Source organism: Salarias fasciatus, chromosome 23 (assembly GCF_902148845.1).
Source record: "Salarias fasciatus chromosome 23, fSalaFa1.1, whole genome shotgun sequence".
NCBI lineage: Eukaryota > Metazoa > Chordata > Actinopteri > Blenniiformes > Blenniidae > Salarias > Salarias fasciatus.
Window position 1 is genome coordinate 24,714,374 of NC_043766.1, and position 18,195 is coordinate 24,732,568.

At 42.7% G+C, this 18,195-nt stretch overlaps 1 protein-coding gene across 4 annotated transcripts in view; it reads left to right on the forward strand.

Moving 5' to 3' along the window:
• Window positions 1–13,192, forward strand: part of suco (SUN domain containing ossification factor) — a 44,727-nt gene extending 31,535 nt beyond the window's left edge. For 2 of the 4 annotated variants that reach the window (XM_030083506.1, XM_030083507.1), the window contains exons 13-23: window positions 44–135; window positions 2,035–2,100; window positions 3,063–3,143; window positions 5,053–5,137; window positions 5,283–6,668; window positions 6,817–6,904; window positions 7,023–7,127; window positions 7,729–7,883; window positions 8,576–8,667; window positions 9,472–9,527; window positions 10,064–10,666. In XM_030083506.1, coding sequence (XP_029939366.1) covers window positions 44–135; window positions 2,035–2,100; window positions 3,063–3,143; window positions 5,053–5,137; window positions 5,283–6,668; window positions 6,817–6,904; window positions 7,023–7,127; window positions 7,729–7,883; window positions 8,576–8,667; window positions 9,472–9,527; window positions 10,064–10,666 — 2,809 coding nt within the window. Of the gene's footprint in view, window positions 1–43; window positions 136–2,034; window positions 2,101–3,062; window positions 3,144–5,052; window positions 5,138–5,282; window positions 6,669–6,816; window positions 6,905–7,022; window positions 7,128–7,728; window positions 7,884–8,575; window positions 8,668–9,471; window positions 9,528–10,063 lie in introns of all 4 variants that reach the window. The other 2 variants (XM_030083504.1, XM_030083505.1) reach the window with 2 other exon arrangements.
• Window positions 13,193–18,195: the final 5,003 nt, after the last annotated feature.

An 18,195-nucleotide genomic window follows, 5' to 3' on the forward strand; every position in this document is an offset into this window, starting at 1 on the left:
AGTATTTGTATGTGTGTGTGTGTGTGTGTTTTTTTGTGTGTAGGGTGTTTGGTACCAGCATGGTGGAGGAGTATGAGGAGATAGCAGATTCCCAGTACCCGTCTGAGAGGCTAGAATACTTGGACGAAGACTTTGGTGAGATGATTTTTCTTTCTCTGCCCACCACATACATGCATAACACTTTGAAAGACAGATTAAATTTTGGGGTTCTCAGTCGGTTTAAAAAAAATGTACGTTAAGGCATGACTGTTTTTGCAATAACAGGATTTTGCTTTATCCCCGTTTTCAGCAGAGGGAGATGTGAAAGAGAGTGCAGGCAGGGTAGATGTGAATAGCGTTTTATTTTTCATACATACGGCAACGATTTGTTGTCTGCATTTAAGCCAGTGATCGGGGAAGCAGCTGTCCTTCATAGAGGAAAGTGTCAGGAGTGTCTTGTAATAAAAGGATCCCAGCTGAGCTGAGGGCGTGCGCTGGTGAGATTCATTATGTTGTATGTGTTATAGACTGTGATCCTAACTAATAAGACAGGAGGCTGAAGATATTCAGATTTGTTTACTGGATGTGAACAGGATATAGGAGGATGACCTTAGGACAGTGTTTCTCAACTGGTGGTTGCAGACGTGTTTTCAGTGGGTCGCTGGCTTTAGCCAGAGAGAAAAATGTTTAGGGAAAAAAAAAAAGTAGATGGCAATTATGATGAAACAATGGTTGCCTGTAATGCAGGCTGACACGCACCATTCAACCCCACAGAGGAAGACCTGCAGAGTTGTTTTTTTTTTGTTGTTTTTTTTAAATTATATGCTATTTAAGCATGTAGAAATGCAGACACGACACAGACTGTTTGGTGTTTTTGATGGCAGGCTGAAAAAGCCTCTTCAGTTGTGGTTCAGCTCTGTGATGAACTCAGCTCTAACCTTCTGTGTTTCTTCTCAGCTATGTTCAGCTGAACACACAAACACACTGAACACTGAGCCTCGTCTGGTAAAACTAGACTTTGAGACTTTGAGACGGGAGGAAAGGAGGAAAAAACACGTCCAGTTTTCCCATTAATTGCTCTAAACTCAGAGTTACATCAAATGTTGAAGTGAGAGCTGCTTCATTTACCTACTGAGGAGGTCATCAAAAGAAAAGTTAATGTTGGATATTTGAGTCCGATTAAATTTCACTTTGTGTAATTTATTATGAGTTTGAGTATAAATACTGCTACTGAAGAAATACTTTTTCTCCATAGTACCGTGTTAGTTGTATTAGATTAAGCAAGTGAAGATTTTCACAGAATTTTCGGTAGTTGCATGAACACACCAAGTGAATCTGTTAAAAATGGCTGTTAACAAAATGTTGTGATTGCTATGTCAGCTTTATGATCGATGCTTGAATAAGTGACTGAATAGATTTAACAGGACAATCTTATTTATTCATTGAATGGATACAAAGCTGAAGCTACGTGTTTTAAGCCCTTTTGAAATGACTTCTCAGTAGTTTGACTTTTTTATTGAATGAAAACAGAGTCTGAAGTTACTGTAGTAAAGCGCTTTGGTTTAAAGTAGCACTAACTGAGTATAAAAGTGATTATTCCCCTCTCTAGCATTGCCACTCACTAGTTGTTTTGGTTTATCATAAAACTTGTTTTTGTGTTGACACAATGCGATTTTTTTTCATATTCTACTATCACAGGTTCAAGCTACACCATCTTGTCACTGAATTTATATGAGAAGTTGAAAGTTTTCATAAATTTCGGTCCTGCATTTGAGAAAAGCTACTTTAGAGAAAGCGTTCTTCTTGGACAGTTTGATGGGAAAGTGAGAGAGGCGATGGTGAAATGTCTTGGAAATGGAGGGATTGATGGCTTTGGAAAGAAAAGTGGGGAGTTTATGGATGCACCAAAGGAGGATGTGCAGGTTATTAGTTTTTAGAAAGCAGGATGGGTTAGACACATCGAAACATGATCTGCTAATAGAAAAATGCTGGCGTGTCTAAAGGTTTATATTTCTATTCTTCCGCTTAAAATCTGTTGTGTCTCCTTGTTTTCAGATTATCCACCTGGCTACCAGCCATCAGAGGACAAGGCCTCAAAGAACCTGCTGGGTTCAGCAACCAGTATGTACACACGAGACACACACATGCTCCTGCAGCTTTTCACGATGGGGTTAGATTTCAGCAAAATGTCCCAACAATGCTGGGGATATTATCAGAAGATAAGGAGTCAGACCAAATGGGAAGTTTGGGATTCAGGCTGTCTGGCTTCTTTGTCCCGAGAAAAAAAAAATCAGATCCTTGATGACAGAATAGGATTGTAGCAGCTAAGATGGCTCGTAGCAACATTTTTCATGACATCTACTCAAGTTACAAATAGTTTGTCTCTCTGTAGCTGTGTGTTGCAGAAGGGTATATTTTATGTTTTATTTTTAGAGAAAAAGAAAAGGACTGTCCTGTATTAATCTTTCCCTGCTGTCTTGATCTCAGTGAAGAACTTGCTGGCCCTTGTCTCGTTACTGGTTTGTGCAGCAGCCCAATCAAACAAATCTTAACTCCACAGACTCAGCCAGGCTCATTCCAGTGGGTCAGAACTGTGTGTTTCCCCAGTATTTTAAGCCAGTTGGTGTCACATTTACACACAGTCTGTGGTTTGTAGGGTTGCAGAAATTTTACTGCTTGAATTTTTTTCTCTCTCTAAACTACACATGCGCACACAGTGGAGCCCTTATGTCTCCTGATTTAGCAGAGTGAGGACGAGAGCAACCCCCCAAACATACTATGCACACAAACAGGCCTCAGGGCCTCTCACTTTAAATCCATGAAAAGCAGCACAGGATTTGTTTTCTCCAGTTGAGCCGGCTTGGAAAACAAAAAGGGGAAGTCTGGAGAAAATTAAAAATGAAAAAAATAAGTCAAGGAAAAACTAATTATGAAGTCAGGAAGTAGAATCAGGAAAGACAGTGGGGGTTAGACGAGAAACACCACATTTAATTTGTTAGAAAAAACAAATATGTTTGGCTTCAAGCTGTTCTCTTCCAGGAGCATCTCCTCTGAGAGTGCCAATGTGTGTTTCTTTTCTGCAGATGCCATCTTGAATATGGTGAACAACATTGCTGCTAACGTGCTGGGAGGCAAACCTGAGCTGGAGGGGGGCGCCGGACGAGGTACCAGATTCTCAAACACAGAACTCTCTCCTTTTTTTATATATATATTCTCCCCACAGAGCTGCTCCTTAACAAGAATCTCACTTTGACCAAACGTTGTCGGCTGTAATTTCAGTGACTGCAGTATGGAATCAGGTGGTAGAGCAGGTTTTCTTCCTATAGCAAGATCGGTGATCTGATCCCTCGTCTCACTCTGTCCATGTGTTGAAGGGTCTTTGTGCGAAACACTGAAAAACAAGTTTAGACCAGTGGTGCATGAGCGACTTGCATTGCAGTCGTCACAATGGTGTGGAAACGGGTGGATGCGACGGATCGTGTGACGCACGTTGAAGCTGCAGAAAGCCCCGAAACGCAGTATATAGCCGTCGTCCTTTTACCATGTGTAAGAAAATGTCTGAGCTAATGTTATGAAGGTTATCTGCATCTTTCCTGATTTAATGGCATAGTGCAACTTAAAGGTCATTCCTATTTCCGTTGCTGGTTGTTGTGCTGCAGTTTTGTTTTCTGTTGTCGGATGATTGCAATGATAAAGCCGAGTGTCTGCTATGGATGAAGCGAACTTGTAGAAGTACTTCAGTGCTGGTGTCTTACCTTCTGAATAAGACCGACGTCTTCAGGGATGTGTGGCAGACAATAATTAACATGATTTACAGCCAGCTCTGACCTTGCTTCCCTCGGAGGTCTTTTTTTTTTTTTTTTTTTTTTTTCTCAGAAGAACCGCTGCTTATCTCAAGGCCACGTGCAAGCACAACAGGTTTTTCCATTGTAACAATGCATAATTTAAACATTTGCATTGACGATTAGGTGCGAGTCTTTAACGTGAGTCACCCATTTTCTGGTCATGTAACACATTTGCTTCTTAGAGCTAGTGAAGAGTAGCACTTTCCGCAGATCCAAACAGTACTTAAGTAATGTGAATAAATTCAGTTAGAACCAAGAGTAACACTGTCATCACAGACCCAGACATACTGACTTCATATAAAAGGGCAGCATGCGTTTCCTCTTTTCCTGCTCTCTGCTGTTACATACAGTGTGCGGTTGCCTTTTTTCTCTCTTTCTACATCTCAAGCCACCAGCACATCTTTTCCACCACATATTGTTTGGATTAACTGGCTCCAAAACTGGGTCACTTTTTTTTTTCCCTTTTTCTTTTCAGTGGAGTGAGAGCATATGCGCAGTCTGGAGGTTCTTGTATGTATGTGCTGGGACAGCCAGATGTTTGTGTGCCTGCTGGCAGGGGGTCTCCAGCAGTGTTTGAGCAGCACTCTGGCGTCCCGTGTTTTACTTGTTGACAGAGAAGTCAGACCAATTCGGGCTGAGGGGGAGCTCTGACGTCAGGCCAGCGCCTGGGCCTGTTTACCACGGAGAGAGTTCTCACTCAGTGGAGTTAAATTAGGGAAACATTTTCAGGTCTCAAACCGACATTGTCATCTGTGTTGAAGCTTATAAAACTACTTATTTAGATACATTTTATAGATTTAGATATATTTATCTGCCAAACTTTTAGCATTATGTTATAAATAAGATAAATGTTAAAATAAGAAAATCCTTTGAAAATGAATGTTATGTTTGAGCGCGAGTCTGTTTATTGTTCTTTGATGTGTCTCTGTTTAATGTAGGTCTCTGGAGGTACACTTCATGTACAGTTTCCGTTCGTTTGTTCAGAGCAAGTCAGGCACTGTAGGAGAGAGATCAGTTCAAACTGGACCAAACTGGTTCACACTATTTTTTTTTCTCTTCCCCCCCTTCGTCAAACTTGGATCTGCACGGCACACCGCACACTCTGAATCTGCACTCTGTCTCCAGCGGCCCGCACAGGACAGACCAGGGCCTCAACATATTCTGAGACCAAATGTGATCTTCAGCACTGTTCCTGTATTAACTGCTGTGCTTTTTGTCCACTTCCTAGACAACACTACGGCAGAGATGGACGTTAAAAAGTCAGACAAAGGCATTACAGCTGAATCTGCTGAAGCCCCTCGTGAGCCCACAGGGTGAGCACAGACAAAAAAAAACAATGAATATGAAGTTTAGCATAAGAGTTTAGAATTTTTTTTTATAAAACTTTATTTCTTTATTTTAACAAATGTGTGAACATTTGTCTTGATGTATTCATGATTTTTTTTTTTCCACCTTAAGCTTGGAACCTGCAAAACCCGAACAGCCAGCCATTGAGGAGGACTTAAATGCTCCCAGTGACACTTCAGCCTCTCCCCCCTCGCCGTCCGACAGTCCCGAGGACAGGCAGATCGTCACTCTGGTAGAGGAGGAGGAGGAAGATGAAGAACCCAGACAGTCAACTGTCACTTTGATGGAGGAGGAGGCTGAGGAAGAGGAGGAGAAGAGAGAGGAGGAGACGAGGAAGGAGGCAGACAGGAATCAGCGGGAGAGCCAGGCGTACTGTCCGTTCTCCACCCTCTCGTCCCTGTCGTTGTCCTGCATGGCCACCCTGCCCGAGCTGCTTCACCGCTGGTGCTCGGCCCGGCTGGCCAAAGAGAGACTGCGCAGCCTCCGAAAGAGACATTTGAGTTCTCAAACACAGACTCAGCCTGTTGTGAACACCCGAGTCATGGATCACACTCCCTCACTGAGCCAAGTTCGAGTCCCGACGACACTTCAAGAGGTTCTTCCTCTTACAGAGAAAGCTCCCGAGCCCGAGGCCACGCCTAAGATCCACAGTGAGGGCAAACCTGTTTTCGAGGTACACACTACTGACACCAATCCCAGCGCACACACGCCTGATGCGCACACTCCTGAACTCAGCATCAACCTCGAGCCGAGCAGAATCTCCAACATCCCCCCTCACAGCTTCTCAGACATCCACAGCTCCCTGTCGAGACCCACCCCCACCCACGAGGAGAAGCTCCTACCTCCAGTTAAAGATGCAGCCCTGGATCCCGTCCCCACTCCGCTCCTCCAGACTGTCTCCATCCCCGAGACGCAGCATGCGAGCAGTGCTACCCCCGCCCTTTCTCTGAGCTCTCTCTCACAGCTTCTGTCCTCCGAGACGGCCCCTGTCAGCGTCGTGGTTTCTCCTATCAAGGAACACCCCGTGCAGCCCCTTCCCACCGCATCGCGGCCTGAAGACCTGATCCCACCTCCCACTGAGCTACCAGCAGCTCCCCCGCCGGCTGACGCCCACACAGATGTAGCAAAGTCAAGTACGGACGGCGTGGACGCCCACAGACGGAATGTCCTGGACTCTCAGATGCACGGAGAGCACGCGGACTCTCTCCAGCAGACGGGAGAGTCCCATCGGGTGGAGGACCCAGTGGACGATGAGTTCCTGGGCACTAATGGGAATAGCAACATCCACCGAACGGCCACTGATTTCTATGCAGAGCTGCAAAACGGCGGAGATTATAATGGTGGAGGCGGTAATGGGAACAGCGTGTTATTAAACGGCGGAGCCGTGCACGGCTCCAGCCAGAAGGAGAGTGTGTTCATGAGGCTGAACAACAGAATCAAAGCTCTGGAGATGAACATGAGCCTGTCCAGCAGATACCTGGAGGAGCTCAGTCAGAGGTGAAGACACAGAACACAGTGAACATATAATTTCTGTCTTAAAGATAAACATAACTCTACCAGTTTACTTGCCATGATCACATGACTGATTATTTTTAAACCAGTTTCCCTCAAGTTAATTACATTATGTTGCTTCTACGATCTCCAGGTACCGCAAACAGATGGAGGAGATGCAGAGAGCATTTAATAAGACCATCATCAAGCTGCAAAACACCTCCCGCATTGCTGAGGAGCAGGTCATTTTTTGCAAATTATTCATGGCTGCAGAAATAATCCATGCATGAATGTTACAATTGTCTTCATAGAACCGACAGGCAGCTGATCACCTTTTGGTGTTTGTTTTTCACACAACAGGACCTGAAACAGACGGATTCCATTCACATGCTGCAGAGCCAGCTAGAAAACGTCACTAAGCTGATGCTCAATCTCACTGCCACTGTCAGCCAGCTGCAGAGAGAGGTAAGATGCATTGTAATCTACACAAAGCTTAGTTCTTTGTTCATTTTGGAGAGCTTACACAGTATTGTGTGACTAAGCCACACGACTTGTACAGCAGCAAAGTTTTTCTTTCCAAATGAAAGTAGAAGTGTTTGGATTGTGTCTTCATTTTTCCATGTTTTTTTCTCCTGGATAGTGCAGGAAAAACCGGGAGCACAAATGAAAAGTTGAATAAACTAGATTCTAGCTGCAATAATATCCAAAAAATATACTTAGGACTGATTTACACAGAACATACAAATGAGTTGTTATTAAATCAAGACCGTAAGAAAATTACAGATGTTATTTCATTAATTGTTGCAAGAAAAGCAAGTATCCAAATGATCCTTCAATATTGCTGCACTAACTGGATATTCCAACTAACTGAATGAAGGCAGGATGGGCTCAGGGGGGTCACAAGTCTGTCAAAGAACAGGCATACAGACAGTTTCACACACTCACAAATACAGCCAGTATTTACAGCCAGCATTAGATAAGAAATAAATTTTGGTCTTTTAGAATTTTTGTTATTTTAAAAAAATTTTTGTAAATGAAATTTGACTGTTGAGCCTTTGTTCTGCAGGTGTCTGACCGGCAGAGCTACCTGGTTGTCTCTCTGGTCCTGTGTCTCTCTCTGGGACTCCTGCTGTGTCTGCAGTGCTGCCGTGGCTCATCTCCCAGCCCCAGTACCAACACTACTGCCCTGCCCAAGAGCAACCACTACCCTAGCCCCAAGAGGTTTGCTCAACACACTCGCACACACGCACACACGTACACACACGTGTGCTCTATCGCGCGCTTTGTCCCTTAGTCCTTTCCTTAAACATAAGAACTACATAACCCAGACCCTAACCCTGACACACAGTCTACCCTGATTGAAATCCTAGCACTAAAATCACATCTCACCCCTCAGAAACATGAGAATTCTGGTCCCTATATGGTAGGTCAAACCCCAGTGTCATGTCATTTAGTGCGATTTTCAACTCTGTAAAAACTGAACACACGTGTTCCGTACTCATACCTTCAGTTAACGTGGAACTGACTTTACATAACTCTGACCACGACTTTAAGATTTTCTACCCTAAAAACACATCTTGACCTTAAAATGTCATATGTTATGATTTTTTTTAACATGGGCTCAATTTTTAGCCCCACAAATGAAAGTCAACTGTAACAGTGTTAACATGTTCAGTTCCCTGGTAGTGAATGCCTGTCTGCACACTGCTTCAAATCAGTAATGCATTTTTCATCCATAACCTTTGGATCAAGATCACTGAGTATTGCTCAAGCCCAGTTCTTAGACTCTTCTCTTCATCCTCTCTGCTGTCTATCCAACACATGCCGCTGGTCCTGTCTTTCCACTTATACTGTAAGAAGCTGGACTAGTCACAGCATGAACAACCTTCTCTCAATGTTTATTTCCTCGTCAGATGCTTCTCTTCCTATGACGATATGAGCCTGAAGCGCAGGGTGACCTGCCCACTTGTTCGCTCCAAGTCTTTCCACCTGTCCTCTACAGAAGGTAAGAGCTCTTCCCTGCGACTGGAACGTGCACACAATACACAATACTCTCTCCAAGCATACCTCCTTGTTTTTCCCCCTCGTCATTTCTCCCCCTTTTGACATTGAACCATCAGTAAAGCAGGGAGTTGCTCTACAGTCACAACGTCCTGCACCCGTCATGTAATCGCGACTCTTTCAGGCTTAGCTGCTTTAGAACAGCGCAGCTCTTACAGTATAAATGTCTTCAAACACTCCGTGCTCATTCTTTCCATCGCTCACTCTCTATACCTTCACTGTGTCTCTTACTTGTGTTGCCGGCCTGTAGTGGCTCATAAGCGGTGGTGTTTGTCAGTGCCTGAAGCAACACACACCCACAGGGAGAGGCTGGTACAAGCAATAAAAGAATCAAGTCTTTGATTCATGAAACTTGAAACTCCCCCTGCTGTTCATTATCCCTCAACTGTGTGCGTGCATGTGTGTGTGGGAGCGTTTGCCCTTGAGGGTGAGAGCCTGTCATTGCCAGCTTGTGTCCATATGCAGGCTGAAGGAGTGTATTATTAGAGCACAATGCTTTGCTGGCTCATGGTAGACATTTGCAAGTAGTAATTGGTAATAACATGCGCTTTTCTGTGACTCCAAGTTAGTGTTAATGTCAGTTTTAGTGAAATTGTGTAATTGTATGACAATAGACTAAGATCAGTGCAATTTTAAAAAATTTCTCTCATGCATAAAAACTACTTGCAAGGTCACTTCATGCTTGTTACATGTATGTTTTCCTGTTTCCCATTCCACCATTAACCTGGCCCCTCTCTCCCCTCCCCAGTAGGTCCAGATGACTTGTACATTGTAGAACCTCTAAGGTTTTCTCCAGAGAAAAAGGTACAGTGTCTGCTGGCTACGTTATGGCCGAATTACCAATGACTTGCTGTGTGTTTTTAGTTTCGGTCAGTGTGTGTGCAGTGAATCTGTTACAGCAGGGAATGACCTCTTCGTCAGTCAGCGATTTCTGAGCTCAGTGGAGTGATCAGTTCGAGCTCGTCTCGAATAATCCTTTAACCACTTCTTTGCTGAAACTGTGTATGCCAGTAAAAATCACCACTTCATTCACCTCACCAGATGATTGGGTGAGGTGAATGAAGCATGGCGACCCATAGCTCTAATTCACTGTACGGCACTTGTTTCTGCCGAGAGTAGTTTTGTTTATTGGTAATTTCACTGATAGAGTTTACATCTTCCTGTTCCTGAACTCCATCATTCCCTGTGAAACTTTCCTGCCCTTCTCTGACCAGTGTGTGTAGCATCAGTATCTAGCACAAAAGTGGTTAATGTGGCATCATGCTACTAAATGGGTCTTGTGGGGTTTTTTTTATACTTTTTAAAGTAAATTTCCACCTTTATTCTTTTTCTTTCTGCAGAAAAAACGTTGCAAAGCAAAATCACTGGACAAGGTTGAGACTCTGAAGGCTTTCGCTCCCTCTGCTCTCCTCACAAATGAAGACCCCAAATGTAATGGCTTCCAGCCATGCCTTCCAGCGCCACCTCCCACCCCTCAACTTTTGCCCCTTCCACCCCCTCCCCCTCCCCCTCCACCACTTCCCCCACCTCCTCTTCCCCCTACTGCCGTACCGCTTCCTCCACCTCCATCGACAGAGGAAGTGTTGCCGTTGCCCGCGTGCCCCCCTAAGGAGCTTCCTCCGCCAGAGACCACCAGCTGCAGCTCTTCCACCCATTCTGAGGAGTCGTACACAAGCCGCCTCTCCCCTCCCTCGCCCATCTTCCCCTCGGCCAGCATGTGCAATGGCCACGGCCTCTCCTTCCCCCTCAGCCAGCCACCCGCGAAGTCCCGTCAGGAGAAGCGCTCCGTGAAGCGGCGGAAGTCCCGGCAGACGGAGTTGCACTTCCCCCACATGGCCCCGGGGGGCGTCGGCTCCCTGCCCAGCCTGCAGCAGCTTATGAAGGGAAACAAGGAGATGAGTGTTGGGACCATAGGGGTGACGGCTGTCACCGGACCTGTCTGATCACACACACACACACACACACACACACACACACACACACACACACACACACACACAGTACTGTAGCATACTTGAGCGGGAGAAACGGTCATATCACAGCCCAAAGAACTACATTTCCCATGAGCCCCCAGGCGCACCATGGAACTGAAGTGGGTACAGCAGCAGTAGCTCGACATCATGAAATCCTCATCCACTCATGTCAAAGACCTGTTTACGGTTATGTGCCTTTCTATCAGTTTTAGAGCTTTTGATTCTGAAAACGTGACATGTAAAGGATTGTTTTTGTGCGCGGAGAGACGCCGTGGTGGGGAGAGGATCATCAATACAGGTCAAAACCATCCTGACAGTCTTTTTTTTGGGTCCCTACTGGATAAGCACATTGTCCCATGACGACTCGAGCACCGGTGACTTTTTTTTCCTCCCACTCTGAGCTCAGTGTGGAGAAGGCCTGACCTCAACTCTGCAATTATTCAACAAGTATTAGGATGCTCTGTGGGATGACGCGTGGGAGAGCCGTGGAGCATGACGGATTACTTTCTCATCCTCGTTTTGTTCTGGAGTAACTACAGGTGTTTGTATGGGACCAGAGTGCTCAACTGTGCAATGTCCCAGATTCTTCTTCTTCTTCTTCTTCTTCTTCTTCTTCTGTCTCTGTCAGTCTGTTCCGAACCAGCTGTGAGAGCTGAATGAAGAAAATAATTTTGCATGGTGTGAAAGAGCCCTCGTGTCCCAGTTGAATTTTCTACCTACCCTTGTAATACAAATACAGAAGCAGCCATCTGTGGACCCCCACAGGAAGTTGTTTAACTTATGCTATCGATTGAAACTTTGCTCATGCAGCACACGAAGACGATCATGTTTTCTCTTTGGGACCGTGATGAAGCCACACATTGTTCTGCTTCCATCACATTTTGCCACACCTCTGCTATTATCGTGTGTGGGATTTATTTTCACAGGCAGGTCAGAAACAACAGCTTCTCTATGAAGGGCTTGGGTTTGTTGTTGAGCTGATTGTTTACACTTCTATCAGACATACATACACTCACACACACACACACACACAAAATCTACTGAGACCCTGCAGACTGCTCGGACAGACCAGTTTTATTTATCTATTTATTTATTTAAATGACTAGATTGTTTTTTTTAAATCTAGCCACTGGTCTGTCGGTCCTGCAGTGTCACTGTAGTTTGCTCCTGCATGAATGTTTGTTCCTCATGAATATTACTCGGTGGTACTGGCACACGAAGAAACAGTAGAGGCCTCTGACACGTGGCTTTCTTCTTAATTTAACGTTCAACGTCACTTTAACTGCTTCAAATTGCTTTGAGCTGGAGTCTGAAACATGGGTGATAGCAGTCTAATTTTATATCCAACACAAAGAATATTTCTGTTGGGATCGTCACACGGCTGCTCCTGTGCTTGTTCAGTGCTGCTGGGTAGGAGGAAATAGTAGAAAGGGCTAAGCTGTTTCGTTACCGTCTTTCTGTGTGCTTGTTTAAACCTCCTAGTTAGATGAGATGATTGAATTTAGTCGGATGAGCTGAATGATTTTCCTGCAGTAACATGAGTTCACACACTGCGGGTGGATGAAGTAGTGACAGAGAGGAGTATTTGTTTTTCCTGACGCATGCAGTTTCGGAGCGGCTCCGAGCAGCTGGGTTCCTACGCATGTTGACAGAGACAGAACCTCTTTCCTCCTCGTGCTTGTCGTTCTCCCATCAGAGCCGATCCAACCAGCATTGGCAGAACTTCCCTCTACATGTTATTCACCAGACTGACCACTCCCCACCCTCAGCCCACTTGCACCACCTTCTCAGTGGAGATGACGTAAGATGCCTGCTTTTATTAACCACTCTACCATGTTCCCGTTAGACGCGCGAGAAGCTTTCCCCTTAATGTTTCTGTGCATCCTCTCTCTCTCTCTCTCTCTCTCTCTCTCTCTCTCTTACGCCCTACGTTTTTAGTCCTTGCATTGATTCATTCTCTTGGTGTTTGCTCCACCTCAAATGACGGCGTTTTGAGGATGAAATGAACTGTTGCTGAATAAAGGGAACGCAGCATAAATGGATCTGATTCGGAACACTATTAATGTGATTATATATGTTTCATGAGCTGAGCAAATCCTGAGTTTTTTTGTTTTTTTTGTTTGTTTTTTAACATTTGGATGTGTGTGATGTTTGTGTCCACTTGAACATGTGTGACATTTTGGTCTGCTCCATGTGTGCGTGCATGTTTGTTATGATAAAGACTACTTGGGATCTGCTTCTACCCATCATAACAGCAAAAGAAGTAGCAGCTCAGTGTGCACTTTGTATCACTCCTCATGCCTTTTTTTTTGTTTTTGTTTTTCTACCTTATATGTCAAGTGCTATCTTCTCTCTTCTTCTTCCTTTTTCCTTTCTTTCTCTCTGTCAGTCCTCTGTGGAGCTGCACAGTATTCTCAAACAGGAGTGAGTTACTACAAAATATGTAGTGCCATTAGAAACTGTGAATTCTTTTTGAATAAAATACTTTTCCTTGTCTTTCACTTTGGTTTTGCTTCTTATTGTCCGTGGCTGCATGATCAATCTGTGTGTATACTGTATTATGAAACCTCAGAGTCTGCAGATGGTTAGAATTTACTGAGGAAAAAAAATGCACCATTTGGAACTCAAGAGATTTATTGAAGCTTGAATTTTTTTTAAAGAATTGCAAAGCTAATCTTGCTCTTCGTGGGATTTTCAGCATTTAAAAATACTTGTGTTTTTGGCTAACGATGTTGAAAGTCGAGGTATATCCTTGAGGCAATCACATTCACACCAGTCTGCAATTTCAGAGTCATGAAATACATGTTTTTGGACATAAGGAAGAAACTTGACAAAGGGGATGTGCAAACTTGACAGAAATCTTCCACTGGACTCCAAAGAGTGGTGTGAAACAAACAAAAAAAACGATCATCACTGGTGCTGCGTTTTTCTACTTTTAAGTTGGAAAGTGTCACAAGTGTGAACAAATAGGGCTAAAACCAGACAATGGGGAAACAGTGAAGTGTTTGAACAATAACTACGGTACATATACCTTACCAGATTAGACATTTGTGAAGCTCTTTTATGGTGAGTGGAGAAGGAAAGAGTGACCAGACACCATCAGTAGTGTAACCATGGAGTGAAATGCGGAGGCCTGACTGAGAAAAAGAAATTAAACCGTAGACATTAGCGATGTGTATGCTGAAAAGACTGACACAGCAATGTCTTCCCTTCTTCCGCTTTATGTAACTCAAGGGTCTCCCAGTACTGGACACAATCCCAGTAGATCGCTGTTGTCCACTGACTCCTAAGGGCAAACTCACAGGGAGACAAACATTCATACGTACGGCAATTTCAAGTCACTCGTTCCTGGTGTTCTCTGTGAAGTGTAGATGTTGACCACTCCATGGAACACAATAAGTATTCTAGTATATTACAATGTGTCCTGAAAGTAGCTGTTTCATCATGTGAGGCATGACCATTCATTCATTGTTTACGATGCTAAAAGTGTTTGTATTTTTAAAAAACAACTTAAAACATTTTTGCTTTTACTGGTTCTCTTTTAGAAATGAATTTTCTTTGTTTCTTCACAGTTTTTAATGCTGTTTATGAATTCTGATGGTTTAGTCGATTCTAAGATCTCTTTGTGGATCATTTTGAGATGCATTTTGTGCATTAAGGTGCCAGTTGAAGTGGAACCTGCATTTGATGCATGAAAGGAAGCACTGCGAGGAGCAGAAATGAATATATGGAGACCGCAAATTTATTGAAATTATTAGTGAGGTAAGATACACATGTACCAGACTTACTGCTTGTCAAACATCTAATTTATTGGAACAGACTTTATGTCACAAATATTTCTCTAATTTGATGATTTCTGTTTGTAAAGAAATTGCTGCATTTGTCCATATCCATCATCCGTTTCTACAGTATCCCTGAAGGGCCACACAACAGCAAAATGCCACTGCACAAAAACAACACGACAGCAAAAACCACAGCACAAATGCAAAGGCTAAAGCGGAAGTGTGCAGTGGTCGGAAGAGCAGGCTTTGTTTTCAGGGGGACAATATTTTCTGATGGAACCAAGTGGTGGACAGCACAGCACAAGTTATAACAATTTAAACGCTGCTGATTTCTGAAAACACCTAACGACATTGATCACAATCATTGATCACAATCATCAAGCTGCAGTGTCTTACTCGTGTTTCATTAAACTCTGCCATAATCAAAACAGTCCGTCAGAACATATTGTCCCTAGAAAACGACGCCTGCTCTTCTGACCACTTCACACTTCTGTTGTGGCCTTTGCATTTGTGTCCTGGAATTTGTGTTTGTGTTTTGACCTTTGCATTTGTGTTTTTGGCTTTTTGCTGCTGCATTGTGGCATTGGCCCTTCTGAGCCACCGTAGAGATTTCAGCGCTCACATGTATTTTCTTTAGGAAATCTCACTGTAGTTCAGTTGTGCGATCATTACCAAAATAGCATGCTGGGATATAAATGCAATTTCTGTCCAACCAATCAATTCAAACAAGGTTTCACCAGAAGGACGTTTAGACAGTTGTCTCAGTGACAATAAGAATAATGACTCATTATCCTCATTGGTTTAGAATTACAGTCATTAACGATGATGACTGGTGATGAAAACAGCAGTATTAATTACATGATTTTGTGTAGTTTCGGTTATTTATTTTTTTGGTTTACATATGTTCACGTGTTTGTGAATGTATCCATATGTACATAATGTGTGTATATAATGTAGAATAAAATTTAAATGAGTCTCTCTGTAGTGATTCTTTTTTTCTCTACACATGTTGATGAGCGTAACAGAAATGGCAACAGGATCAGGGACGAAGACTCTGGAAATGATGTTGCACCTAGCACCAGTGCTTCAGCTGCAAGAGGGAAATCAGCTGCTGCTACTACAAACAGAAGAAAACAAAACAAAGGTAGCATGAAAGATAGGGAAGCATTACAACTCTGCAAAAGACAAGATGCACTGACAGATTCTCACATAATCAGTCTGCCCATTCAGTACTTTTTTTGATGAGATTTTTTTGTTACTGATCTTTTGGATAATATTGACAAAGCAATCTGTATTGTGCACAACTAAATCCAACACATCCCTGCACCCTGGATCAGCACGATTTAGGGCAGTTTAGTGGCACCGTAATGCACATGAGTGTTTCTCATTTAATGTGAAGAATGTACTGATTTAATAAATGTCAAGTTCTGCAGATGACGGACATTATATCCGAAGAAAGATGGGAAGAAATAAAACATTTCGTCAATTTCTGCAATAGAATGACACCAGGTAATGTTGACAGGTTTTTTTTGTTTTTTTTTTTTTAAAGTCAGGTCTCTTGATTTACTTCTCCCCAAATGTCAGGCTCTGTCTCAAGATCACGTGTTGTCTATTAATGAACAAATGGTGCCTTTCAAAGGCAGATCAAATCTGAAACTATATGAAATAAGATAAGATAAGATAAGATAAGATAAGATAAGATAAGGACATCTGAGGAGAAAAAGGCTGTTGTCAACAGAATAAAAATCAGAGCAGTCAAACGATTTGACAACAGACAACAGTGCCAGCACTTCTGCCAGTGATCAGCCTGTTTCCAATGGGGAAAGATGGTATAAAAGGTTGAAAGAGAATGTCTGTAGACTGTGGAATGCCCAAGTTTCATCAGCACTCACTGCATGCACATAAGGTCAACAAACTGTCACAGGCTATGTTTTCACTTTGTGTTTATGGTGGTTGTCAACAGCTGGTTGTTGTACCAGTGTGATTGTGAGTTAAAATGTGTTCCACGAAAACGGAGGGATTTTTTTGCTTTTAGGACATCCATTGCACAGGTCTGCATGCAAGACCAAGAAGGAGAGAGGCCTTCACTGGATGTTGAAAGTGAGTTTCCAAAGAAGAAACACTGAGGTTTAGTTAAGTGTGTTCACATGCTGTGGGTCACTGGCCGGTGTTACTGTCACACATGCATGGAAAAACTTTGAAAGTCGTTGATAAAACGAAAAGGTAGATTTACAAGTTACCTACAGTAAGGAGAGTGCAGTTTTTTTTTTACTTCTACCCCTAAGTTGTTCAGCTCCTATGAAAATTACAGGCGATTTCCAGAGTTAGGATTTTTTTTTTTTAATCTCGATTTTGCTTTATGCTTTATAATGCTTTATAATTAAGCTGGAAAACCTTTTTGGGTCGACGGTTTGAAGTTTAAATACCCCTGTTGTGCGTTAAGTGGCAGCAGAGTGCCCTCTAGTGGTCAGTTGAAGAAAGTTCAAGGCAAAAAAAACTATATATATATAACATATATATAGTTATAACATGTCAAATTCACATTAAAATCAATTATTAACTTTGCTTAATTCTTATATCGGAATTCATTTGTGGTTTACGTTCTGATTTTTTTTTATTATGAAATGTTTCATATTTTTGTTGCTAAAGCCACTTCTATTTGGATCATGTATGGCTTGGCTAAATAGGAAGACAAGAAATTGAACATTGGCCCTGGAGGTCTACTGTTTGTATTTGCAATTGAATGAAAAACAGCATCTGTTATTCTGTGCTTATTCACTGTATTTAACTTACAAACAGGTGATGCACGTTGTTATGAGAAGTGCCTGTGCACCTATTTCTTGCATGGGGCAAAATTCCCCAGGTGGCATTGTCTGCACATTTACAATAAAAACACTCACCGCCTTGCCATAAATAAAGTGATCATGTGTGGACCTACATAGAAAAGCCCTTCAATACTGGGTTTCATTGCTGTTATAACAAATATTAGAGGGCTTTGATGGCTTAGTGTGGAATTTCTCTTACTTTAGTACAACACACACCAAGCAATCTTTCATAAGTCATTGTTAAGATCCTAGAATACAACAATTTTAACAATCAGAATAGACATTTTGCAGACAATTCATTTATAATTCTGATAAGTGAAACGTGTCACTTTATATCTACATTTGTGTACCATCATGTGATTGTCATATATGGGTTTAGAGATTTTAAGCAAATATTCCTGAGCATTTTTTTTAATGTATCAAAAAACAATGCTTATACTTAAATTGAGCACAATTGAAATATTATACTTGACCTCAAATTGTAATTTAGTATAGATTTACCGTTCTCTTTACAGCTGTTATTTTACGGATCCTTATTATAACCCTAACATTATCCTTTATCCTATACCTACCCTGTGGAACCAGCTCCCAGATTTAGTTCTGGAGACTGTCCTCTCTCCTTTCTCATTTTACTCACTATCACGTGTCATTTTCCATTGTGTCTTTTCTAGTCTATGAACTCTCTCCCTCCTGTAGCCTCTCTCCTTCTCTGTCTCTGTTTCTGTCCCTCTGTCTCTACATTGAGCCACCTGCTGAATTGAATTATTATAAAAATGCAAAAATGATATCAGCCACCAAGAAAACAGTATGATTAAAGTGGGAAGGGGTGGGGCAATGAGGTGAATTTCCCAGCCCACCAGAGTTAAGCTGGAGCACTGTGCATCTCCGGCCA